The sequence below is a fragment of the Macrobrachium rosenbergii genome, chromosome 42, assembly GCF_040412425.1.
Source record: "Macrobrachium rosenbergii isolate ZJJX-2024 chromosome 42, ASM4041242v1, whole genome shotgun sequence".
NCBI lineage: Eukaryota > Metazoa > Arthropoda > Malacostraca > Decapoda > Palaemonidae > Macrobrachium > Macrobrachium rosenbergii.
This window is the reverse complement of record NC_089782.1, coordinates 55,157,309-55,184,525: the sequence shown is the minus strand read 5'-3', so window position 1 is coordinate 55,184,525 and position 27,217 is coordinate 55,157,309. Positions and strand designations below refer to the sequence as shown.

At 48.8% G+C, this 27,217-nt stretch overlaps 1 protein-coding gene across 2 annotated transcripts in view; it reads right to left on the bottom strand.

Moving 5' to 3' along the window:
- The window catches only part of Rab4 (RAS oncogene family member Rab4), a 140,526-nt gene extending 121,361 nt beyond the window's left edge, over positions 1-19,165 (bottom strand). Inside the window, exons 1-2 of one of the 2 annotated variants that reach the window (XM_067086504.1) lie at positions 18,928-19,165; positions 17,175-17,255 (exon numbers count right to left, since the gene is read on the bottom strand). In XM_067086504.1, the coding sequence (XP_066942605.1) occupies positions 17,175-17,255; positions 18,928-18,943 (97 nt within the window). In that variant the 5' untranslated portion in view covers positions 18,944-19,165. The remainder of the gene's footprint in view (positions 1-17,174; positions 17,256-18,927) is intronic. The other variant, XM_067086506.1, reaches the window with a different exon arrangement.
- Positions 19,166-27,217: the final 8,052 nt, after the last annotated feature.

The following is a 27,217-nucleotide window of genomic DNA, read 5'->3' as shown; positions in this document are numbered from 1 at the left end:
AATTGATGTTTTGCTGTTTACATTAATATTAACACTTAAACACCGAGCCTCTATTTACAAAAGTGTCTGCATCCAGCACATTAAGGAGTTAGCGCCAAAGCGGAAAAAAAGTTTTTCAAAAATCACAGCACGCTTAGTTTTTAAGATTGAGAGTTGATTTTTGGCTCCTTTTTTTGTCATTGCCTGAAGTTTACTATGCAACCCTCAGAAATGAAAAAAATATCATTATCATATATAAATATTGAAATATATGACCACAAAAAAAAAATTTCACATATAATTGTATACAAATCGCGCTGTGAGCAAAGCGGTTAGAGCTAATGAGTTATTTTTTTTCTTTGTATTGTACACTAAATTGCGATGATTTTGGTGTATAACAAATTGTAAAACGATCAAAGCAACACAGAAAAATATTATCACAAAATGATGCAAACAATTAAATAACAGTGAGTAAAAAAGTTTTTCAAAAATTCACTATAAATCGAAATACTGTGCTAGAGACTTCCGGTTTCTTGCAAAACGAAGGTAATTGATTGAATATTACTAGACTGTAAGTGTTTTAGCTTACAATTGCGTTTTTTTACCATTTCAGTCGAGTTAAAATTGACCGAAGGTCGAATTTTTCCTATTTATCGTGATTTATATGAAAATATTTCAAAATTGATAAAAGCTACAACCATGAGTTATTTTTTGTTGTATTCTACATGAAATTCCACACATTTTCATATATAAAACTTTATGTAATGACTAATATAAAACGGTGCAAACATTACGGCAAAGTGACGAAAGAATTTCTGAGATGTTCGGCCGAGAGTTATGGATGAAAAAGGAAAATGTTTTTAAAAAATTCACCATAAATCGAAATATTGTGCTAGAGACTTCCAATTTGTTGCAAAATGAAGGTAAATGATTGAATATTACTAGAATGTAAGAGTTTTAGTTTACAATTGCGTTTTTCGACCATTTCGGTCGAGTTAAAGTTGACCGAAGGTTGAAATTTAGGCACTTATTGTGATTTATATGAAAATATTTCAAAACTGATAGAAGCTACAACCATGAGTTTATTTTGTTGTATTCTACATGAAATTGTGCACATTTTCATATATAAAACTTTATATAACTAATATAAAATGGTGAAAACATTACGACACAGTGACAAAAGAATTTCTGAGATGTTCGACCGAGTTACCGCGCCCGGACATAAGGAAAGTTTATTTTTAAATTCACCATAAATCGAAATATTGTGCTAGAGACTTCCAATTTGTTGCAAAATGAAGGTAAATGATTGAATATTACTAGAATGTAAGAGTTTTAGCTTACAATTGCGTTTTTCGACCATTTTGGTCGAGTTAAAGTTGACCGAAGGTTGAAATTTTGGCACTTATCGTGATTTATATGAAAGTATTTTAAAACTGATAAAAGCTACAACCACGAGTTATTTTTTGTTGTATTCTACATGAAATTGCGCACATTTTCATATATAAAACTTTATGTAACGACTAATATAAAATGGTGCAAACTTTACGACAAAGTGACAAAAGAATTTCTGAGATGTTCCTTCAGAGTTAAGTTACATGTTCATGAGAAAATTTTTTTCAAAAATTCACCATAAATCGAAATATTGTGCTAAAGACTCCCAATTTGTAGAAGGATGGGGAAGGAGGAGGAAGAGAGGCCAGTCACTCTTGGTAACCTTCTCACTTCCAGAACCAACCCCTAAGGCGAGATGCTATTAGTCCTCTTGAGGGAGCCAGGTAAGAAAACACAACTTGTCGAGCAGCCACCACAGGACCAAGGAAAAAAAGATTCCAATGGCCTGTCGGCAAGACCATAGGAAGACAAGAGTGTGGTCTATGAGATCACGTCTTGCTTCCAGACCGGGAAGATGGGTCCTTAGACACTTCTTCCTTGGGAGAGACAGTACTAGCAAAAACGTCGACGACATCCAAGTTAGCAATGTCGAGCCTTTTCGGAAAGTACCACAGCTCCCTAATAGGACAAAGTAACAAATCATCTGGATCATCAATACAAAGTCCGAGGAGGAGAGGATCAAGAAGGACTTGAACCTGACAATAGATGCTGATGGATTCGGGGTCCACCTACGACATCTGAGAAGGAGTTGAGGTATTGATCCCCTTCACCTGTTCTTCCATCTACGCCAAGGCTGGAGCAAGATGAGAGATGGTTGTAAGAGGGCATATCTCTATCCTACGACTCTTATAAGGGCATGTGCAGAGCACGGGACAGGAACCCTATAGGAGAGTCACATGCTACCAAGGAACATTTCCCTGGGACAGCAAGACCGAAGAAGCTTCTCATCCATAGCGAAATCTTGACTGAAGAGAAGAATGCTACTTCAGATAGAAGATTAGGTCGCAAGGGCCTATGTTCTTCAAAAATGAAAGGGAGAAGAAGCAACCCTCAGCGGAGAAAACGAGGAAGTCCAGGCTTGAAGAGCGCGTCTGACCTGAGAAGAATTTCTGTCAACAACACCCACCAGCGAAGACAGATACAGTCCCTGGGGCAGTGTTGCAGAGGACTTCAAGAGATATCCAGCAATCCATTGCTGCTCGGCAAGAAAGCCTTTGCTTGCAAGGAAAGCTGGAAGGTCTCCCAGTCCTGAACAAACAGGGATGTACTGCCTCAAGAACCGCTTCTTGTGTAGCTGCTACATGAGGTTGGGTCAAGCAGAACTCTTCTCGATGCCTCGGCTATCAGGTCGGGCGAAAGGCGAAGTCTTCCAGCATTTGTCTGTAACTTGGGTTGAGCAATGCTTGTGAACCCCTAGCGAAACAGACGAATGTGGAGGGAAAAACGTAGATGTCATATTTTTCCCCAAAAAGACAGCATGCCTCACCGTAGCAGCCCCTGGGTCTGGTTTGAAGGAGCAACAAAAACTACCGACTTGTTGTGCAGGAAGGCAACAGAAAGGACACTAGGGATTTCTCAGTCGAGCAGTCTCTTCGTGAATCTTCGTGAAGAAACGAGTGAGCAGCACGTTCCATCCCAATCACTCAAACCCCAGGCCAAGCTCGCATACCAATACGTCCCCACTGGAAATGCATCTGGTTAATTGAGCTGTCAAGTGCGCTATAGAACACTCGAGTACCTGCAAATGTCGACAGATGAAACAGGAGGAAAAAACGATGACCTCTTGTTTGTCGACAAATGCCACTACTGTGGTTTTGCTGTTCAACGAAACCACTGAGTGTCATAAAACTCATCCTAAATTCTCGAAAGGCCAAAAAGCTGTCCTGAGCCCAGGATGGTGATGAGAAGGTACTAATCGTCTCAGTCACACACCTTCAAGACACCTATTCCTCGATTGGTGAATTCATAAGTAGACACACGATGTGAGGGGAAAATGCAAGCAAATTCGAAAGTTCCTTCAATCAAGCATTAGCCTAACTCTTTCTTTATACCTCGAAGAGGAAAGAAAGATAGAGGAATGGAAGCAGACCTCCATTCTCCACCATCAGGAAGCTTCTGCAAGATGACAGGATACCAAGACAATTAGCTCTAGCCAGGCTGGCATTTCTAGAATCGGGAGCACGGGAGAGGAAGCAGGATGGAAGTTTCCTGATAAGAACTGCCGAGACCTAAAGGAAATAGATACTTCTCCTGAAGGAATCCATTCCCAGGTCTCAGCAATGTCACTGCCAGCTCCAGAGACTCGATAAGTATCCTTTCATCCAGGCATCAGCAGTAGGAGAAATTCTTCCTGATCGATACTTCTTTCTCTCTTCCCTTCTTTCCTCCTCCCTATGGAAAAGAGGGTGGAAAGATACACAGTTATACGCACTTTCCTAGAAGGGAAGAAGAGGGCTATGTGTTCCTCAATCTTCTTCCAAAGCCTGGGACTTCTTAGGAGTTGAAGGGGGCTGGCTTGAACTCAAGGTCGAATCGAGATGACTAAGACCCCAAGGCCTTGGCCATTGTCCAAAGGACAAGGCAGTGCCCTGGTACAAACCTTGATTACCGAGGTATCTGGCAAATCTCTAAAAGAGAAAGGCAGAACCAAGTAAAGGTTCGTTCTTAAGGGTCAAGCCAACTCGGGACTTACGAAACCTGAGATCCGAATTGAGAAAAAGTCCTTCTTCTTAGCACCAGAATTGCTCACAGAAATGCGATCGGCAAGACCCTCCGAGGCAATAAGAATTCATACCCTGTTGAGGCAGGGGAGAAGCTTGGTGTCTCAACCTGAATGAACTCCTTCCCTAAGAAAAGAATTCATCTAGTTGAGAACGCTCTTGGATGCAAGGACAGCGGCGGCCCCTGACACTCTCCACCCCTTGGGAACTGCAAGGGTTGCAAGTGATGAAGATTATTCACTGGGGGAGCATCAGTCCTGTCCCAGGGATCCTCGCGCTGACGAATCGGCGCAAAGTTCTCTGAAAAACGAGGGTGATCATAACTTGAAGAGGAAGACCCTTGCTGCTTCCAAAGTGTGAAACTCCTGTACCTCTCTCCTTGGAGGAGACCTGGACAGATATCATGAAACCCTCCCCAGCTGCCTGTTTGTACTACGAGACAATCGGGACCGACACCCAAAGCACACCAGGCAGCCAAACTCCTAAGACAAATTCGTCGGAGCTCTCTCTGTCCGTCTCGTGCCTCTCGGAACAACCGAGAGGAAAAGAGAACAAGTGAGGAGAAAGAGTACCCATACCTGTCCCGCCAGTAAGACCAGCAGGCGAGGCGGACCGTGAGCGATAATCAACCAAGGAGATTACTGCCACGTGGGAAGGAGAGCACTTGTGCCGTGGCAAAGCACTTTCCTGGGAAGAGCAGAAAGTTCACTCGAATAGAGCCAAGAACCCGATTCGGAAGAACCGAGTGAGGCCAAGCCAAGCCACACCGAACCGAGTCGATCACACGAACGCAATCCAGGGGTGGTATGCGGTGGACTGGGAGGGCAGGCAGGTCAAGGCAAGCTGAGCTGAGCTGAGCCAAGCCGAGTAGAGCCAGTCTCACAACCGCGACCAGGGGCCGGGCAGGAAGAACAAGCCGAGCTGATCGTGCAAACACAATCGGAACTGGACAGGGCAGAACTCGTCTGCTGTGAACTATTGCTGTTTCCCGAACTATAAACTCCTTCGAGGCTGAGGCTCCTCTAGAAGAAGGCTCAAGGGGAAATTCTGTGTCCGCTATCCCGCATGCTCGAACCCTAAGGTTTAAGACACAAGGACGAATCCCGGCCAAGCAACCAAAGCAGCTGGCAGGCAGTATTGAGACACCTGGCGTCTCAGGCACTCAGCCACCTGGCGTCTCGGCACTCAGACACCTGGCGTCCCAGCACCCAGACACCTGGGTGTCTCAGCACTTTCTCTCGTCCTGTGTGTCTCATCAGGAGGGCACTCGTGATTCATAGGATTCGAGCGACCCACGAGACTCCCGAAAATCGGGAGCAGCTGCTTTCGGTTTCCTAAGAGATCAAAAAGAGCCAGGCACAGAACCATTCTTAGACGCAGACTTCTAACACTGGCAACGAGGGGACGGCCTCTCGAGGCCATGCTCTCGCGGCACTCGAAACGCCAGACCCCACAGGAGAATGCGAATCGGTTCCTGCCCAAAGGCGGGAACAGCCAACGAGAGAAACTTGCCTCCCAGAAGAGAGTCAGTCCTTCAGAAGTCCTGCAAGACTCCTGAAGGGAATCTCTTCCCTGCTTCTTCTGGTGTTTGACCAGACACCAGACTGGGAACCCGATCGAGCACTGGTAAGCACTCAGGGAGCGCTTGTGGTGCTGGCAGGAAGAGCTGAGACACCTGGGTGCCTGGCCCTTTCTCTTGCACTATTCCCGGACTGGGCCTGGGAGAGCACTCTACAGACCCGATCGGGATACTCAATATTCCACCGAATCTCAAGCACTTGGAGCAGTTCGCGAACAAGCGCCAGAAGCAGTCCCCGTCTTAGAGGCGGAACCTCTAGGTATGGGAACAGGATCGCAAACCGAGGTCTGTGTGCCTGCGCCTCCCGAAACACAAAACCCAGGGGTATACGTAATCAGTTTCCTAACCTGAAGGCTGGGAAGAGTCAACAAGAGAACCACTGCCTCCTCAGAAGGAGGCAGTCCCTAGACGTCCAAGGGCATCAAGGGGAAAGAAGTGCAGCCTTCCTCTCCTTCGGCAGACGGAGGTCTGTCCGGTTCCCGGGACCTCCTCAAACCTCGGGAGAGGAAGGGAAATGGCAGCAGAAGATGAAATTGAAGATAAGTTGAAGAAGACGTCGGCTACTTCCACACGGCGACTTCCTTCACCTTCATTCTGACATCTACAGAATGGTGGACATGAAACATTGTAACTCCCAAGGCAGCTAGGCAGGGACACAACAGAAGCGGCCCAGGACACCACCACCAGGAGAAGCAGCAGGCACGATCAGGATAGCCGATGCAGGAGCTATGGAAGCGGTTCGGAAAGCAGGAGCCACTGCAACGGCCAGGAACGTCGCTTCCACAGGACGACTTCCTTCACCTTCACTCTGACATCTTCTACAGGATGGCGGACATCGTAACCTCCAGGGCAGCTAGGCAGGAATGCAACGGAAGCGGCCCAGGACACCACCACCAGGAGAAACAGCAGGCACAATCAGGACAGCCGATGCGGGAGCTACAGAAGCGGTTTGGAAGGCAGGAGCTACAGCAACAGTCAGGAACATCACCAGCAGCGACAGGAACGATCAGGACGGCTGTGGCAGGAGACCAGGAAGAGCCTCCCAGAGACTGTTGTCGAGTTAACAGAAGCATAACACAGGAAACAGCAGGAGCAGATGGACCACAGATATGCCAGAGGCAGTCAGTGCCACAGCATTCATGAAGGCTTGCAATGACAGCGATCGATCCACATCGGTGGGAACAGAGTTGGAACGATCCTGACATGGAACTATGCCATTCCAACCAGGTACTCTGGTCGATCCCAAACCAATACTAAATGAATGTTGGACATCTTCATGCAAGATATCCCCTGAGATATCCAGCCAACTACTGCTGTGCTTGCGATGCTCACTGTCAACCTGAAAGAAAAAGCAAAGATGATAGTAGAGGGAGACTCCTCTTGCTAAGAGGCGAAGTGCCCTCTCTACGCAGTGAGGAGGTACCTTAGAAAGAGGTCGACCTGACCTTGCAATTACCTCCACCTCTTCGCAGTCTTCGCCCGACGAGAGAGCAAAGAGGGTGAAGGAGAGAGATCTCTACCGAAGGACAGGAAGGAAGAACTTACAGGGAGAGAGAAGGAAGGAGGGGAGTCCACCAAGGGCGCCATGGAAGTGGAACTTACCAACGACGCCAGCAACCTCCGCCCACAACTCTCTATAGAGCAGGCAGCGAAAACAACACTCAGCACAAGTAGGAAGGAAGTAGTCATGCCCTCGTACATGGAGGGTGGGAGCCCAAGAAAGGAAGCGTACTCTTATGTCCCGATCAATGTAGGGGAGTGAAGATATTATGCACCAACTAATATCTCCGAACGTTCAGTATCTAAAGAAAGGGCTACTGGAAGAGAAGCATTACCACGTGGTTACGCCCATCTAAATACACCCTTGGCCATCAAACCCGAAACACAGGTGGATGGGAACGATGACTTATGCAAGGCTATCACAAATCGTGGGTTTGTATTAATAAATATGAAACCACAATTTTTAAAAGTAAATTGTATTTCTCCTAACTATACAAACCCGAGGTCCTTTACATTAGAAATTACTTTCAGCGCAGGCTGAAAACGGCTGTTGAACTTTCAAACAAGGTGGTTAGGCAGTTAACTACCGTCCAGAAGGCTGGAGTACCGCCTGCCCGGATGTAAACATTCCAATTTGCTTTCGGCCCAGGTATCAGATTGAGGGATGGCATGAGGTAGGCATAAAATGTAAAGGACCTTGGGTTTATATAGTAAGGAAAAATAAAATTTACTTTTAAAAATTGTGATTTGTTCCGACACAATATACAAACCCTCGGTCCTTTACATTTTAGGAAGACTCACTGGTTAGAGGGAGGAATCTGAGTGAGTCTCCTGAACTGACTGGAGTTCACCACCTTGTCTTCCCTTCCTGGTCAATAGAGCGAGAAAGGGAAAACTGCCTCTGACAAAATGATCGGGTTGTAAGAAACGCAGGATCAGTTGTCAGACTTCTGGGTCCCTTTGCATGAAAGAGGAATCATCAGTTCATGCAAGTAGGCTAGGAAGAACTTGGAGTTGGATGACATTAAGGCAATCACAAGCATTGGGTTTGTCATATAGTCATGGTCTCCCTCCCCCTCTTGCAAGGGGAAGGAGTGGGGTTGCTTCTATCAACCTGAATGGAAAATAGAACGGGAGCTCCCGTTGGGTGCTTACCTGCATCGACCGCCAGATCCAGCATGTAACAGCACATCTGCTCCCCGACCATGGGAAGAGAGGCCAGTCACTCCGCATTCATTCTCCCAATCACAACCGTACATCTTAGGCGAAATGCAACCTGTCCTGTTAGAGGAGCCAGGTAAGCTATACAACTTGTTGAGCAGCCACCACAGCACCCAAGGAAAAAGTGTCCAAGGACTTATGAGCAACATCCTGGAGGTAGAAGGAGGTGAAGGTGGTCTGCTGGGACCACACACCTGCCTTCAGCACCTGTAGAACTGACAAGTTCTTCCGCAATGCGAGGGACAGACCAATGCTGCGGACTTCGTGAGCTCTCGGCCAAAGCGTACCAGTGTCGTCTTCTCCTGCAGCAGAATACACTCTCCTTATCGTCTCATGAAACCAGAAGGAGATGGTGTTCTTAGACACTTCTTTCTTGGTTGAGCCAGTACTAACGAAGAGTCGTCGACACTCAGGCTGGAGACATCGAGTCCTCTTCAGATAGCGCCGCAGCACTCTAACAGGACACAGTAGCATCTTGTTTGGTTCATTACCTACAAAGTCCTCTAGGGAGGGGATCGTGAAGGACTCGAACCGTGCATCAGGGCCGAAGGATTCTGAGTCTTCGATACGAAATGCAGGACAAAATCGAGCGTAACTGATCCCCATCCCCTTGAGTGTTTAACATCGAAGGACAGTCCATGTAGTTCGCCAACTCTCTTCACCGATGCCAGGGCCAGCAGGAAGATGGTCTTGAGGGCCAGATCCCTGTCTGACGTCTTTCATAAAGGCTTGTACGGTACACAAGTCAGGCTCCTTAGAACGAGAGTCACATCCCAAGCAGGGGGCCTGAGATCCCTGGGTGGGCAAGACCTTTCGAAGTTTCTCATCAGTAGGGAAACCTCAAAGGAGGAAGAGATGTCTACTCCTTTCAGCCACAAGACCAGATTGAGTGCGGCATGGTAGCCTTTCTCAGCTGAAACGAAGAGAAGCTTCTCTCGGCGAAGGAAGGTGAGGAAGTCCGCAACCTGCTGAATAGTAGCTCCGACCGGAGAGATACCCTATCGATGACACCAACCACAGAAGACGGACCACTTTCCCTGGTATACCGCAGAGGAGGATCGTCTGAGGTACCCTGCCATCTCTGTTGCTGCGCAACGCGAAAAGTGCCTCTTGCTTGCAGGAGATGGTGTGTAACCTCCAGCCATGAAGACACAGGGACTGCACTGCCTGGTGGTACCGCTCTACATAGGGTTGACACAGGAGGTTGGGCCAGTGGGGGATCTCTCTTGGCGCCTCGGAGAGGAGAGTTAGCACGTCCGGATACCAAACAGCCTGCGGCCATTTGGGTGCCACCAGAATCATCCTGAGATTCGGAGTGATCATCACTCGGTTGATCACTCGGCGAATCAGACAGAACAGAGGAAAGGCGTAAAAGGTCGAGGTTGCCCTGTGGGTGCTGGAACGCGTCCTCCACAGTGGCCCATGGGTCCGGCACGACTGAGCAGAAGACCTGGAGTTTTCTGTTGTGCCGGGTGGCAAACAGGTTGATGACTGGACACCCCCACAGGTTGAATAGCCTTTCTGTCACTTCCGAGTGAAGGGACCATTTGGCTCCTATCACTTGATTCTGGCAGCTGAGCTTGTCTGCCACAACATTCCTCTTGCTTGGAATGTATACCTGGCTGACAGCTCTACTGAGTGAGCCACGGCCCACTCGTGCACCTGCATTGTCAACTGGTGAAGCGAGAGGGACACTAGGGCCCCCTGCTTGTTAGCGTATGCCACTACCATGGTATTGTCGCTCATCAGTACCATGGAGTGTCCCATCACTCGATCCCGGAACTCTTGGAGAACCAGGAAGGCTGCCTTGAGTTCCAGGATGTTGATGTGAAGGCGCCTGTCATCTCGGTGCCACACTCCCGAAGTCAGCAACTCCTCCAGGTGTGCGCCCCATCCCTAGGTCGATGCGTCTGAGAACAGCAGCATGTCCGGAAGGGATACTCCTATCAAGAGGTTCCTGTCGTCCATCCACCAGAGAAGGTCCTCTCTCATCTCCTCGGAAAGAGGAATGAGGGAGGACTGGGGGTCTCGGGACTGGGACCAATACTCCTTTAGCCTCCATTGTAGAGACTGCAGGTGAAGACGCCCATGAGGTACCAGCTTCTCCAGTGACGACAGGTGACCGATGACAACTTGCCATTGCCGGGCTGGCTGCTCCTGTCATGACAGGAACAGCTGTGCTGCCTGCCTGAACCTGCTGATACGAGAGTCTATCAGCATGCCCAGGTACTTTATCCTCTGCTTGAGGGTGAGATCTGACTTCTCGAGGTTCACCAAGATCCCAAGATCGCGGCAAAACTCGAGGAGTTGATCCCTGTCCTGTAGCAACTGCGAGCGGGAACTCGCCAGGACAAGCCAGTCGTCGAGATACCTCAAAAGATGTATCCCATGCAAGTAGGCCCAAGCTGACACAAGAGAGAAGACTCTCGTGAATACCTGGGGAGCGGTCGAGAGCCCGAAGCAGAGTGCCCTGAATTTGAAGACCGTCTCCCCGAGGATAAAGTGGAGGTACTTGCGAGAGGACGGATGAAGGGGTATTTGAAAATACCCATCCTTCAAGCCACCGTAAGCATAAGTCGTTCTCCCTGATGGAAACAAGCACGGATCACACTGTTCCCATCGTGAACATCGGTTCAGGGGAGAGAGGTCTATGACTGGTCTCCATCCCCCTGTGGCTTTCTCTACGAGAAAGATACGGCTGTAAAAGCATGGAGACTGGTCCGACACGACTTCCACAGCACCCTTGCTCAGCATGGCTTGCACTTCTTGCTGTAGTGCGGTGTCCTTCAGTGTTCCTTGGACGTATGTGTGGAGATGGACTGGAGAGTAGGTGAGGGGAGGCCAAGACTCGAAGGGTAGTAGATATCCCTCCTGAAGGACATCCACTATCCAGGTCTCAGCTCCGTGTCGCTGCCATGTTGCCCAATGGTTCAACAGGCACCCCACCACCTTCGGCAGCATTTGGGGGGGGAATGCTGCCCCTAGTGTTTCCCCGTCTTCCTCTTCCCCTTGCCCCTTTTTCCGGATTGGAAAGCGGGCTGAAAGGGGGCGGGAAGATCCACCCTTTCTAGAGGAAGAAGAAGGCTGGGTGTTTCCACGGGACTCCTTCGAAGACTGGGACTTTTTAGGGGCTGAGGAAGTGCTAGCCTGACCTGAGGGCCTGGCTGCAGTGGAATGCGAAGACCCAGAGGTCTTGGCCACTGCCTGGTGGACAAGCCGGTCACTGTCCTCGGCCCAGCGCTTATCCACCACAGCCTCCACCAACTCCCTAGGGAAGAGAGAGGCAGAACCCAGCAACAGTCCATTCCGCAGGGTCATTGCTGACTCGGGCCCCACAGACCTGGAGAAGCGAGAGAGAACAGTGTCTCTTCACTTCAGGACCAGGTTAGCCCACAGGTTTGCCATCTGGTGGGTGAGGTAGGAGATGGCCCTACCTCCAGACTGGCATAGTCTCTCCAAGGCGGAGTCCTCCCCAGGTACAATAGCGCCTGAGGAAGCAGCTACCTTGGATACTGTGAAAGACCACTGATCCAGCCAGGAGACTGCCTGGAAGGCCACCATGGCGGTGGCTTCCAGGGTTGCGGCTTCTTGCTGAGAGAGGGAGATGCTCTCTGCAGTAAGTTGCTGAGATGTCAGACCCGGATCAAGATGAACCAGGTCCAGGTCAACCTGTTAAGGTGGCAATGCCCTCTCCGATGGTGCATAGAAGCGCTTCTGGCGGGGCAGAGGAGGGGGAAGAAGCTTGTCCGAGCGGTTCAATCTAAGCGAATTGTCCTGCCCAGACATAAGACCATTCACCTGATCGAGGACTCCCTCGGCAAGCGTGGACCACGGCAGCCCCACTGAAGCCTTGGGTTCCTTCTTGGGTCCCCAGTAGGATTCGAGGCGCGACGGACGATCCACAGATGAGGCCGTGGTCCCTTCCCCGAGGTCACTGTGCTAACGAATCAGTGCAATAACCTCAGCAAACGTCCTCTGTATCTCGGGGGTGTCAGCATCCTGGGGGAGAGGACCCTCGAGTCCTTCCAGGGTGCGGTCTCCCGATCTACTCTCCCTGCAGGAGGGAGAACCTCGGCAGACCCCCGTGATCCTTCCTGCACCATGTGGGCATAAGACCTGGTTGAACCGAGGACCGAGCGAGGCACATATGCCCCCGAGGTAGAACCCTGGGGAGACAACTCGCCAGAGTTCTTCCTGTCCAACTCGCGCCCCCTGGAAGGAGCCCAGGAGATAGAGGGGACAGGCGAGGAGGATCAGGCGCTCCCACTGGCCCTGCTGGCAGAACCAACAGGGGCAGTGGGCAGGGAGCGATCACCAACCCGTGGTGGTGATGGCAGCCTGGGTTGAGGATAGTGCTTACACCTGGGCGAAGCAGTCTCCCGAGGAGAGCAGAGCGGCTCGCATGAGTCAAGCAGCCCGCTCGCCTCCCCCAAGCCAGGCTGGCCACGTGGACGTGTTCGGGGACTGGGAGGAGTCGGGCGTGCGGCTGGCTGACGCGAGCTTGCGCTGTCCTCTAGACTGCGCCCCAGTCTTCTTCGAGGCCGTAACCTCTCGGGAAGACTGAGCAGGGGACCTCTTCTCTGCTTCTCCAGGTGTCCGGGCTCGAGGGACCGAAGCACCTTCCCGGGAACCTGGCTTGGCACTCATAGAAGTACCAGCAGGAAGAGTCGGGGCACCTGCATGCCCGGACTCTTTCTCTCGCCCCACACCCGAATCTGTATGGAGAGAGGTTTCTCCCATACCAGGACGGGGTACCCAGGTCTCCTTGGAAACCTGGGTACCCGGAGCGACTCGCGCGCGAGTGTCTGACGTGGACCCGCTGGCCTTAGAAGCAGGTTTCTTCAGCACAGCAGAGGGAGTACGCCCTTGGCTCCCGATGCGACTGACCCAGGGGCCAGAGCAGTAGTTCCCTGATCCGTGGATTGGGAAGAGCCAGCGAGAGATCCCACTGCCTTCCCTGTGGAAGGAGGCAGTCCCTTAGAGGTCTCGGTGCGAGACCTCTTGGGTAGGGGGGAGAGGCAGGCTTCTTCTTCTTTGGCTGGGTAGCCTCAGAAGGAGAAGAAGAAGAAGAGGCAGCAGACGAAGACGACGACACCTTTCTCGATCTCTTCTTTGACTTCTTCGCCATCTTCCTCAGGATCGAGGTCAGGTCCCCAAACCATGCAGGAGCAGCCGAAGAGTCAGGAGCAACCAGGGGGGCCACAGCAGCAGGCGCAACCCGGGCAGTGTAGACGGTGCTCAGGCCAGCAGTTACCGGGGCAGGAACATCAGCAGAGCAAACAGGAACGTTCAGAGGAGGAGCCAGGGATGAAGGCGCGGGTGGCGTGCGAGCAGCCAGGCCGGGCCGAGCCAGGGTCGAAGGCATGGGAGGTGTGTCAGCAGTCAGGCCGGGCCGAGAGACAGGGCTGCGAGGGCCGGAACCAGGGAATGCCAGGGGCAACAGGGCAGGCAATGAACCATAATCATGTCAAAAATGGGCCAGGGTCAGCAACAGGGGCAGGAACTTATTTTACATGTAAGAACCAATTGGTTACTTAGCACCGGGACCTACAGCGTGCGTCAACCATTATAGGAAAATGGCCCAGGTCATGAGAGCGGGGCCAGGAACCCAGGGGGCAGCGGTACAGGATGATGAGAGGCAGGAGCAGCCGAAACCTGGGTGTCCAGGTGTGAAGCCACCGTCACAGGCAGCTTCGTGAACGCAGACATGGTGATAGTTGTGGTGGTGGTAGCAGTAGCCGAGTGGGTTGTCACTGAAGCGCCAGACAGCTGGGACACGGCCCTCCAGTGACGGAACGCCAGGTAGACCCAGGTGTATCCAGACGGAGGATAAGTCTGATACCTGGTCCGTAGCTTCCACCCCAAAACCTGAGGAAACAGTCTGGTCAAAATGGGAAGTCTCTGCTCGTTCCGGGGGAAAAATTTCGCCCTCAGCAGGAGAAGGGACCCCGAGAGGATGTCCTGATCAACCGCCCCCCCACCGCCCTTCCACACCTGATGAAACGAATGAGGAAGGGGAGGGGGAGTCCTCACCCGAGGGAGAGGGAGCAAGCAGGGGAAGTTCGCAAGGGAGGGAGAAACGATCCCGACACATTAGCCACCACTGGAATCGTCAGGGGCATGTTACCCTCGGACGATTCCTTGGCAGGCTTCCAAAGGTAGCGTCTCCTCCCCTCGAACCTCTTCCATTGCTTGGGAGACCAGGTACAACACTCGCTACAAGGAGCTTCATGCGAACACACACATCCCCTGCAAGATGGGTAAAGGGCATGTGGGTCCGTGTCGAAGCTAGAACAAAATGTATTACATCTTTTGCCTCCTACCCCAGGACACACACACACTGGGGATAGAAGGGTTTAGGAGATTTATCACCATTCATGCTCAAAAAGAGGGTTTAGGAGGTTTATCAACATTCACGCTCAAAAAAAATAAGGAAAAATCCCACCAAAAGCTGAAGGGCAGTCAGGCAGGGAGCGAAGAACAACGTCCACATTCTACGACGGCCGAAAGCAAATTGGAATGTTTACATCCTGGCAGGCGGTATTCCCGCCTCCTGGACAGTAGTTTACTGCCTAACCACCTTGTTTGAAATTTCAAAGGCCATTTCCAGCCTGCGCTGAAAGTAATTCCTAATGTAAAGGACTGAGGGTTTGTATATTGTGTCGGAACAAACACATAATATATACACAAAAAAACATTAGGATCCCACCGGGATAAAGAAGAACTTAACGACAGTCAGACAAAGAGATCCGAAAACATGTCTGCAATGCATGACGGCCAAAAGCAAACTGGAATGTTTACATCTGGGCAGGTGGGTATTCCTGCCTCCCTTGCGGTAGTTACTGCCTAACCACCTTGCTCAAGAGTTTAATGCCCGTTTCCAGCTATGCTGAAAGTAAATCGTAATGTAAAGGACCAACGGTTTGTATATCATGTTGGAACAACTGGAATGTTTACACCTGGGGCTAGGGGGGTATTGCCGCCTACCTGACGGTAGTTACTGCCTAACCACCTTGTTCAAGAGTTTAACGGCCGTGCCCAGCTTTGCCGTAAGTAATTCCTGATGTAAAGGAGTAATGGTTTGTATATCGTGTTGAAAAAACTCTTCTTTCTTTATGAACTGGTTACCTTAAAACATTTCAATAAGGAAATTTGACTCATAAATCAAATTTACTTTTTAAAGTTTCATCACACAATAGCAGGAATTATATAAAAAACCAATCACAGTTGAACCAGGTACCTCTGTTTTCAATATCTGGGTCTATCAAGCTAATAATTCCTCACACAAAAAAATTCACAATACAGTATATCAATACTGTCTATCATAACTTGAAACACCTTCACATAAATGAGATTCTTCAAAATGTTTACACAGAACCCTCTCTACCATAGTTAATTCATAGGACTTTCAAATATAGTTCTCTTGCTAGCACACCAATTGACCCAAGTCCACAGAGTTCCAATCAAAACCCCACCTCACAAGGGCCAGACCTTTTCACAACTATTCCTGCATAGAACGGTGCACAATAAAAAAAAAAGGGGGTGGTATGTTGACTAATAACAACATTAAAAATAAAATTAATGAATACATATAAACATACACAACCAAAACAAGAATAGTTTTGTTTTTATAAATACTCATCCTATTTTAACACAACCAAAACAAGAATAGTTTTGTTTTTATAAATACTCATCCTGTTTTAACACTACAAGACCACAGTCTCAAGATTATTAAAAAGAGGAATCATTTTAATGATTGCCACAAAATGCCTCAGCAACTCATGGGTGTGCGAGTTGAGGCAAGGGACCCTTAGGCCCTTCCAGTTCCTTGTCTTCCCAAGTTTCTCCCTCTGCAGGAGGGACTCCCATATGACCTGTCAGGCACAAAGACCAAACCAAGTATGTAAACCTCCATGGTGGTGCTAGAATGGGATCGAGAACTGTCCTGGTCCTGGACCCCAACCTGATTGCTCTTGTGAGAGATTGTGAGCACCCTTGCCTAGCCTGGCAAAGACTGAAGTCTTGCTGGGTAAGCATGGCTGTGGATGGTTGTCAACCTGAGGTGACAACATCCGTATGGGTTGGGGAGAGAGATCCCACTCACACGAACATGGCCTGGGACTGTCCACAGAGACGTCTATACACGACAGCTGCCAGAAGCAAAGTGGAATGCTTACAGACAGGTGGGCAGGACTTCTCCTTCCTGTCGATAATTAACAACCTCGTCTGAAAGTTAAACATCTGTTCCAGTTCATGTTAGCAAACTAAGTCCCCTGTGTAAAGAACTTCTGGTTTGCATCTATGAATGAACAAATGAAAATTTATGTAGATCGCCAAAATTTTACAATCTAGATAGCCTAAACCACATAAAATCCAAATATACAGTAGTCCGTCCATTTGTATAAGGGATAGGTTCCAAATCTCTTTACAATATGTGTGAGGAATAGGTTTCAAATCCCTTTACACGCTCCACAGAGGAAAACAAACCATCAAAATTAATATAACTCTAACTATGCAATATGTTAAAACAATCTTGGTCTAGTTATATATACCTACAACACCTATGTCTCTGAATAACTGAAATGCAACTACAGTATGTACCAACATATGAGGACCTAGCTATTAAACTACACTATACCCCATTAAGAAAATACAGGTATACACATACTGCACTGTATAAGAACCTCTGACATACCCTCTTAAGCATTATCAAGAATTTCATGCTATTATTTCTGCAAATGACTAATGTAACAAACTGTAGAACAGGAAAGTAATTTACTCACATTTCCCTTCAATAAACTGATGCAACAGACATGACTTGCCAGTGCCAGCACTTCCAATAACCAGGAACTTGAATAAAAAATCTGAAAGAAGAAGAAACTGACTGTCAAAATGTTTGTCATGACTCAGGTTGCTTCTCATAGGCTAGATAAAATTTTGAGAAAATCAACTTGTAATTAAATAAAACAATTATTATAGATAACATCTTTTATTAGGCTATGCTTACTTTAACTGATTTCACTGCTGACTGTGGATATGCATGAACTATGTATTTTCTGAGCTGATTAGCCTATGTTGTGATTTATCTATTTCCTTTCTAAATGGAGCAGCACTATATTAGGTTTTTCACCCACCCAAACACCAACAACAAGAAATAAAATTGCAGACTACTACCACTGCCTGATTCCTGCCAGTCATCGACCGAGGTATTTACCGTCTATCGTTTACGTTCATGGTTTTTGATAGGGATATTTACTGTCATTTGGTTTGTGTTTTTTTTTTTCATCCCCAAGGGGCTGATCCTAAACAAAGCCCATTTTGCACATAAACCAGTAGTTCCAGAGCTAGAGAGCCATGGTATAAGTCTGCAATTTTACTGAACAAAAAACCAATAAGCAGAGGCTAATATATGATTCATGCATTCACTGAGAGCGAGTTGTTATCATACTAGGCTAGATCCAGCCTAGGCTATCACCTGTAGGCCTGTGATTACATAACTGCATTACAGTTTATGCGTACTGCCTATTTCATATTTCTAAGTAATAGCTCCGCATGGACTGCATGGGACGGTTCTGGGTAATTCTATATATTAGCTCCGCGCCTGTTTTTACCTTTTCAACTGGTTTTTTCTACACTTTCAGGGGTTCTGATACTGGCGGTGCATCTGTTTGTTGTCGGCTGAATGGACAACATGCGTTAACAAGTTGTTGCACTTGCCAGACGGGATATGAACCGTTCGAAACAGACGTACCTGTGCTCTGTCTTGTGAAGATTGCGTATGGAAACCCATTGTTGGATGGACTTCGGGGGTTAATTACAGGTTAATTAGACTCGAGCGCCAAAAATGAAAGGTAAATTCATAATTAGCAACCAAAAAACTGTAGAAAGAGTCAAGTTATATTGCCGTCGGCGACGCGGAGCTACCCTATAGTTCTACTCGGTTCTGTGAATACGAAAGTCATCAGGGAGCTATATGTTCAAGAAGGGACTGGCTAAGGAAATCTATTATTAAAGGAACCATACTAACCTAACCTAGTAGGCCGTGCTACCTGGCCAGGAGGCCAGAAACCCCTAGTAAAGGAAACCACTTTTTACCAAAAGTTCCCCTATAACACTGCACATGCATGACAGCATTCCAGGATGACGAGCATACAAAAACATAATCAGTTCTGAGGCTAATTACAGTCGACCGACAAAAAATAACGGTAAATTCTTGATAACCAAAATACTAGCCGATAGGAAAAGTCAGTTTTAAAGGAAACACCCGACGCGTAGCTAATGCTTAGTTCTACCGCATATTTGCCTAAAAACAAAGGAAATTAATCGACAGCCTTAGCATGACCATACCCAGGGCAGTTGGTAAGGACAACTGGCCTAAAGTAATGCGAACTTTACTCCAAACGAAGTACACTACACACACACACAATATAGACAGAATATATGTATATATATCTGTAAATATGAATACGTTATTAGCCAACATTCTGGTGAAATAGGCTATTTAAACAAAATATACGAGGCTAAGACATAACTCACCATAAGACTCGGACATTGTGAATGGAGAGTAATGAAAGGTTTCTCAATTCCTGTTACGTTAGTCTTGTACAAAATATATATAGTGGTCTCCTTCGTATTAATCACACCTATGATACAACATCGAAATATTTCACATTCACAACATTTTGTTATCATTCACGACAGCGACGTAGACGAGCAAAATTCGTTCTCACAACTTAGTGAGATAGCAGACCAAGAACTGTCAAATTTTGTACAGGTCTAGTTAATTCCGGACTAAATAAACTTAAATATTAAAATTTAAGCCAAATTACATAAAATTTAGAGATTATTATACTTATAATTATAAATATAACATTTTAAATATGTATAAATATTGAATATATTACATCTAAGGTAAAAAATTAAATGTTAATTAAATCTCATAATCAATATTACAACCCGGATATACACGTCTTAGTAATCCTTGCTTAGCCTACTTATTACAACATTGCATTACTTAAGTGTTCTATCATTGTTGTTTTTCCTAGAGGCATGTTCATTACTATACTGTATTATCCATACTGTATTGAGACGCTTTATTTGCTTAGACAGTTATCATCTATTTGACTACGCGTGAATTTCCATCATATAAAATAGAACAGGACAGACTGGTGGGCGAGTGGGAATTAGTCACCTATTGAAACTAGGAAATGTTAAGCAACATACATTTTAAGCAACATTTAACCAGACCACTGAGCTGATTAACAGAATAAGGATTAGATGACAACAAGGACGTCTTAAATGAATTTCTATCACCAGAACATTTGGATTGGCCGGCCGGACAACTCGGGCCTAGCAGAGTGACGAGAACAAACTAAGGCGCCTTATGAAACATTTGGAAAAACAAGCCAAAAAAGGAAAAGTGATATGTAAAGAATACCCATCATAAATGAAATAGCATTCATTAACGAAGAATATTATCTAAACATTCCGATAATGAAAAAAATAGACGAATTAGTGTATGTGGAGACTTTTACTTGTGGATTACGATACTAAAAGCAGAAGAATCAAAAACTGTATAAGCATCTATATAGTCAGTCTGATGGATCACCTAACAATGTTGCCATGTAAAATTTTCATCTTGGGGCAATTTGTCCCTTTATGGAGAGTGAAAAATCCCCACTTTTCTAAAGGTATGCAGCAAAAAGTCCTTACGTTTTCCTTAAGAAAAGTACACCAACAAAATCAAGTTACATATTGTCATACCGATATAAAGCATAATGCCCGCGTCACACATGGCGATTCAAGACCGCGACCGTCGTAATTTGCTCATTACGACGCGGTTACGCTCTAGGTACGACCAACCGCGTCGCCGAGTTTGGCGACGTCTGCCAAGTGATGGCTTATGTGCAAGGCTGCACAGCACCTACATGGTCGATCATAACGGCTGTCAAAAGTCGCCATGTCATGAAGCAACTGTGTAATGTCATTGTAAAGTTCCCACTGAGCGGGTCTTCTATGATGGCGACCCGTTTTTTATGCTCCTAAGATGACGGGTCATGCAGGATCAGCCATACTCAATCATTCAAACTTATCTATGTAAATGTATACCTGTTACTAACTTATTTTTCATATGTTTCTTTTGCTCATGTGTAAGAATGTTGTCAATTTGATCATTGTCCATTTTTTGCAACTCGGAGTGTATTTATTCATTGTATTTATTGTCAAGAGTAATTGACCTCAGGTCACCCTGGTTCTCATTGTATTCCTCGGCGTGACGTCAGTCCACTGCTATATAAACCGCCTGTGTCGCAATAAAGCAGCAGTAACTTTTCTCCTGCTCATTCTTTAGCATCTCTTAAAGCGGTGACCCCAGAGTGGCTCCCGGAGCCATTAGCGGACTCACACGGCGACTTAGTCTTGGCTCCAGGAACTACCCACGCCCCTAGTGGACTAATTACGGCGCTGTAACCAGCGTTCAGGCGTGCTGACTCTCGTTGGCAAATCACCAGCATCATTAATGGACTCAAACGGAGCGCTCCCAAGTGTGTATTGACGCGAGTATTCCACTCCAATTAAGAGGGCTAGAGTGAGCATGGACGCGGTGATTCCCTCCCACATTCAGTCAATCGCGAACCTTGCGGACTCAGACGTTTACTTCCCACTCATGTCACCTGCGCCAAGATTCACGCTCTCCTCCACACCGCTACCCGCGCCCCGCATGCTGCCCTGCCCAGCGGGACAAATAAAAGCCACCCTTGCCATATAGCTGCCGCCCTTCACACAGGGAAACCCATCAACGTGGCTTTTCAGGGTTGAGGGTCAGTTCAGGCTGGCAGGACTCACGGACGAGGTGCTGCAAGCTGACGCAGTAATCAATGCCCTGCCGGAGGAGGTCTACAGGAAACTCCTCCCATGGGTGTCCGTCGCACGCCCCCTCACCTACCGCCACCTAAAAACATCCCTCACTGAGACTTGCTCTCTGCCGCTCACTGAGAGGGCCGCCCACGCCCTCAACCTTGTCACCAACCCACAGCATGATCAGAGCATCATGGAGTTGTGGGGTGTGATCCAGGACCTCCTCACCCTCCCCGGCACCGACAGCAGTGGCAAGCAGTCCGAAATCAGCCTGTCAAGGGAGATCCTCCTCCGTCAGCTCCTCCTGGAGGTCCGAATTCAGGTCCTCGAGCCCTACACCATGTTGCTCGAGGACTTGATTAGAACGTCGCAGCAGCTGACCGACTCCGCAAGGGGAGCGAAGCGGGCATCAGCACCCACACACCCCGTCAGTTCCATTCAGCAGGAGGAGGGTGCAGAGGAGGAGATAAGCGTCGTCACCAAAAGGCGGCCACCATATCATCACAAGAAGAACCCACCAGGCCCTTGCTACTACCACCAGCGGTACAGCAGGACGCCCAAAACTGCCAACCCCCTTGCTCATTCGCCCATCCAAAAAACGGGGGAGGTGGCGGCCAGCAGAACAGGCCACCATGACAGCAGAGGAACCCAGGAGCCCAAAACCATTAGGTTTCTACGTCCGTGACACTATCTCCAGCAGGATGATGTTGGTCAACACCGGGGCCGTTCGATCAATATTTCCACCATCCAGGGAGGACCACAAGCGCCTGCCGGACCCGGCTGCCATCCTGACGGCCGCCAATGGGTCCCCCATCCTCTCCTACGGCACCAGGCTCCTGTCGATCTCCATCCTTGGCCGGAGATACACGTGGAACTTCGTCGTCGCGGACATAAGGACCCCGCTCCCGGGTGCGGATTTCCTTGCCCACTTCAGGCTGGCAGTCAATGTTGGTCACAAGCGTCTCCTCGACACCGACTCCTGCCATTCCCCCCCACTGGCACCGGGACCCAGCATGCCTACCATCTGCTTTGTCACCCCCCACCAGTATGCCTAGCTGCTGAAGGAGTTCCCCGACGTATTCAAGCCCGAGCTCCGTCAGGTACCCGGGACCCCAGCAAAACATGGCATCTACCATCACATAAAGATGAAGGGCGCCCCTGCACATGCAAAGTTCCGGAGGCTTCCCCCTCGATGCCTTCAGGAGGCCAAGGATGCCTTCACCGAGATGGGGCGGATGGGCATATGCAAGAAGGCCTCCAGCCCATGGGCCTCTCCCCTCCACATGGTGCAGGAATCGAATGGCTCCTGGAGACCCTGCGGCTACTACAGGCAGCTCAACCTTGCAACTGAACCTGACCATTGCCCCCTGCCGAACATGCAGGCTCTCACAGCCTCCTTCCACGGCGCCAAGATATTCTCTAAATTAGATCTTTAAAAATCTTACTTTCAGGTACCAGTTGCTCCAGAGGATATCCCCAAAACTGCCATCATCACACCCTTCGGGTCCTATGTCTTCGCCTTCTCCACCTTCGGCCTGAGGAACGCGGTGTTGACTTTCCAGAGGCTGATGGACAGCATCCTGGGGGGACCTGAATTTCTGCATCTGCTATGTGGATGATATCCTTATATTTTCCAGGTCCTACAAAGAGCACCAGAGGCACATCCGGGCGGTCCTGCAGCGCCTGCAGGAGAATGGCCTCATCATCAGATTTGACAAGTGCACCTTCGGCGTCAAGAAAGCTGACTTCCTAGGCCACGAGATATCCCCGGATGGCATCCGCCCGCTCTCATCAAAGGTCACAGCCGTCACCAGGTTCCCCGCCCCTACCTCCATCAGGGCCATCCAGGAGTTCCTCGCAATGGTAAATTACTACAGGAGGTTCATCCCCGGGATCGCACACACCATGCCCCCCTGATGGAGATCCTGAAGGGGCGACCAAAATCCTTAGTGTGGGGACCCAGCCAGCAGCAGGCCTTCTCCCTGATGAAGGCTGCCCTTGCCAAGGCAACCGCCTTGGCCCACCATGACCCCAGCGCTCCCCTCCAACTGACGACGGACGCCAGCAGCGTCGCCTGCGGAACCATCCTGGAGCAGATCGTTGACGGCGCCCCCTAGCCCATTGCCTTCTTCAGCAAAAAGTTCAACCCTGCGGAGGCCCGCTACAGCACCTTCAACAGAGAACTCTGCGCAGTGTACTGGGCGGTCCGGCACTTCAAGTTCCTCCTAGAGGGTATGTCCTTCACAATCTACACAAACCATCAGCCGCTGGTCCACACCTTCACCAAGCAGGGGGATGCATGGTCTTCCAGACAGCAGCGGCACCTCACGACCGTCACGGAGTTCACCTGCACAATCAAGTACCTCCCCGGCAGGAAGAACCCTGTAGCAGATGCACTTTCCAGAATCGAGCTCAACGCGGTGCAGCTCAGGATCAACTACGGGGACCTTGCACGGAAACAGGCCGCCGACCTGGAGACTCCAGCCTACCGCACCGCCATCACGTCCCTAAAGTGGAGGGACATGGCCCTCGCCCCCGGGGGACCAAAACTTCTGTGTGACGTCAGCACCAGCCAGCCTCGCCCCCTGGTGCCCACCTCCCACTGTCACCAGGTATTCGACGTCATCCACTGGATGTCCCACCCCTCCGGCAGGACGACAGCCAAGCTGCTGACAGAGAAGTTCGTCTGGCAAGGGATGCGGAAGGACATGAGGACTTGGGCGAGACAGTGTCTTCAGTGCCAAACCAGCAAGATAGGACGTCACACCGAGCCCAGGGTAGGCGAGTTTCCACAGCCGGGGAGGCGGTTCGGTCACGTACACATCGACGTCGTCGGCCCTCTTCCCCCGTCAGGCGGGGCCAGATATCTCCTGACGATCGTCGACCGCTCAACCAGGTGGCCTGAAGTGTTGCCCATGCAGGAAGCCACTGCCAGTGCGTGCGCCGAGGCCCTCCTCTCCAGCTGGATCAGCCGGTTCGGCGTCCCAGACCACATAACCACTGACAGGGTCCCGCCTTCCTGTCCGAGTTGTGGTCCGCCCTGGCATGCCTGCTGGGGACAACTCACCATACCACCACCGCTTACAACCCCGCAGCCAACGGCTTGGTTGAGAGGTTCCATAGGTCCCTGAAAGCGTCCCTCATGGCCCGCTGCACCACTGAAGATTGGAAATACCAGAGAAAATCTATGAGGAGCCCCTCGTAGTCCCGGGCGAACTAGTCACGGAAGATCGGCACAACCCGTCAGTCCAGAGGTTTCGCGACATAGTCAGCAAGTTCGCCCCCTGTAAGCGGACATACACCGACAGGTCAGTCGCTTTCATGCCTCCCAGATTGTCCTCCACCACTCACGTCTTCATCAGGGATGACGCCGTCTGCCCCCCAACTAACCAGGCCCTACAGGGGGCCCTTCCGCGTGCTGGAGAGGAACAACAAGGCTTTCCGCCTCACCCTTCACGGAAAGGACGACTGGGTGTCAATCGACCGCATCAAGCCCGCCCTCCTAGAGGAGGAAGCAGACATTACCGCACCACGCCCTCTGACAGAACAGTCGCCTTTGCAGTCGGGCCGCCGCAGAAGGAGGTCATGGGGCCGCCCCCAAAAGCATCCACCCACACCCGCAGCCAGCCGCTCCCATGCACAACGCAACCCCCAGCTCACTTTGCTCAGCTGCGGCACTCTTCAACGCCCCAGCAGATACATGGATTAATGAGACATTACCCATGTCTTTGTGGGGGGGGGGAGTATTTGTAAAGTCCCCGCTAAGCAGGTCTTCTATGTTGGCGACCCGTTTTCTATGCCGCTCCTATGATAACGGGTCACGCAGGATCAGCCATACTCAATCATTCAAACTTATCTATGTAAATGTATACCTGTTACTAACTTATTTTGCGTATATTTCTTTTGCTCATGTGTCAGAATGTTGTCAGTTTGATCATTGTCCATTTTTTGCAACTCATTGTATTTATTCATTGTATTTATTGTCAAGAGTAATTGACCTCAGGTCACCCTGGTTCTCATTGTATTCCTCGGCATGACGTCAGTCCACCGCTATATAAACCGCCTGTGTCCTCAATAAAGCAGCAGTAACTTTTCTCCTGCTCATTCTTTAGCACCCCTTAAATCATCACAACTGATGAGATGATGTCGGCATTTGATTACGTCAGACATAACCAGCTATGTCAACATGCGCCATCCGGTGTGATGTATGCCATGTACTTGGCAACCCTACAGCATGCGTGGTGGGGATGCACAGTAGTCTGACTGAGTCATGTGCTTAGCAGGCATTAAAGAGAGCATCCCAGGATCTCCATCCTCACTCGTCTTTCATCGCCTCTCACCTATATATGTAACCTGCGCTGCTTAGCATTCACCATACCCAGAATGTCATCAAGGTCAAGAAGAGTGTTCCATATAAGGATGCCTCACAGCATGTCTCTCCAAGCACCCCTTCTGCACCATGCACTTCTGCCGAGGATGACCCCAAGGTGCAAGTCTTCGAGGAGGAGCCCCTGTCCGTGGAAGTCGGTGATTTGGAAGTCCTTGGTGATGACGAGGAGTCAATGACATATGTGGAGAGCAGCGAGCAGCGTCGTCACAAGAAAATTCCATGTGTTTTCTTATCCGATGACACCAAGAGGATGTTGGGGGAACAGCTGCGTGAGTACCCCTTCCTGTATGACAGGGGCTTTACGGACTTCAAAAACATGGAGTAGAAAACTTGCCTCTTGGCAAACAAGGCCAAGCCCCTCAAACTGCCTTTGACAGCAGCTCAGCTCAACACGTGGTTGAAGTCTGTAAGAACAAGGTATGGGCAGTTGATGAAGACAAAGAGCAGCCAGGCAGTGGTGAGGGGACCTCTCAGACAGGGAGAAGTGGATTCTGACAACGTTCAGCTTCTTTGGGAAACACATTGTCCATTTGGATTGAAACACATTTGGTTTCATCAGTGTTTCAATGGAATGGCCGAAGACCCAGACTTCATAGAAGTCTATGGCGATTGAAAGAGACCGGTCAGAGAGGTGGACACTGTTCTGCCCTTACGTATTTGGTTTTTGCATGGTTTACAGATTAATACACACATAAACAAAGTTTCTCCAACACCTTCAAAAACATAACAGACACCTTTTCCAAAATTAGTTAAGAAAGGGAGCTGAGGATATTTCATTTCGAGGCTCGGCCTACCCCACCCCAAATCAAAGTCCTTCAAAAGAAGGCATCGTGCTTACCCCATATAATAATGGGAAAAATGCACGTTAAAGACGAAGAAGAAGAAGAAGGTTTCGTGTTTCATATATGCTTTTTCCAAAATTATTAATATATTTAATTTTCCTCTCTCTATAGTCCACTGCTGCTGCCGCTGCCATTCCTGATGCCCCTAACATACAGGTTGCTGCTGGTGGAGATGATGACGAGGTGATTATTATCCCTGCCATCGAGGAAAGGAGGCCTACAGAAAAGTTTTCTGAGCAGGATTGTTACAATGTTAAGATTTATTGTGCTCTATGTATATTGTATATCATATCTTTGTATCAGTTGTAAATGCCAATAAAGAAGAAGAAGTGCCCTCTGCTTCACACTTTGTAAACATTGAACAGACAGTCTCACTGCAAGCGTCCTTTCATTATGTCCCATGACATCGCTGTAATTAAGTATCATCACACGGTGTCAGGTGCAAGGACAACGGACACAAGCCCCAGGATCAGGATTCAAAGACATTCTGTTATGATTTACAATAAGCATCAGTGAAATTTAGTGAAAGTACCGTATTTGATGGCTTATAAGACGCGTCTGCATAGGACGCACCCCAATTTCAGCAGGACATTGAGGGAAAAAAAAAAATGTTTCCTAGCCTATGCTCATATGATTTTGGTGAGTAAAAACTGTAGTATTAGGTTATCATATGCATATTGTTTCTTACCAACAGAATTAACAAAAACATTAATAAAGAAGTTATTTACCATATTTATAT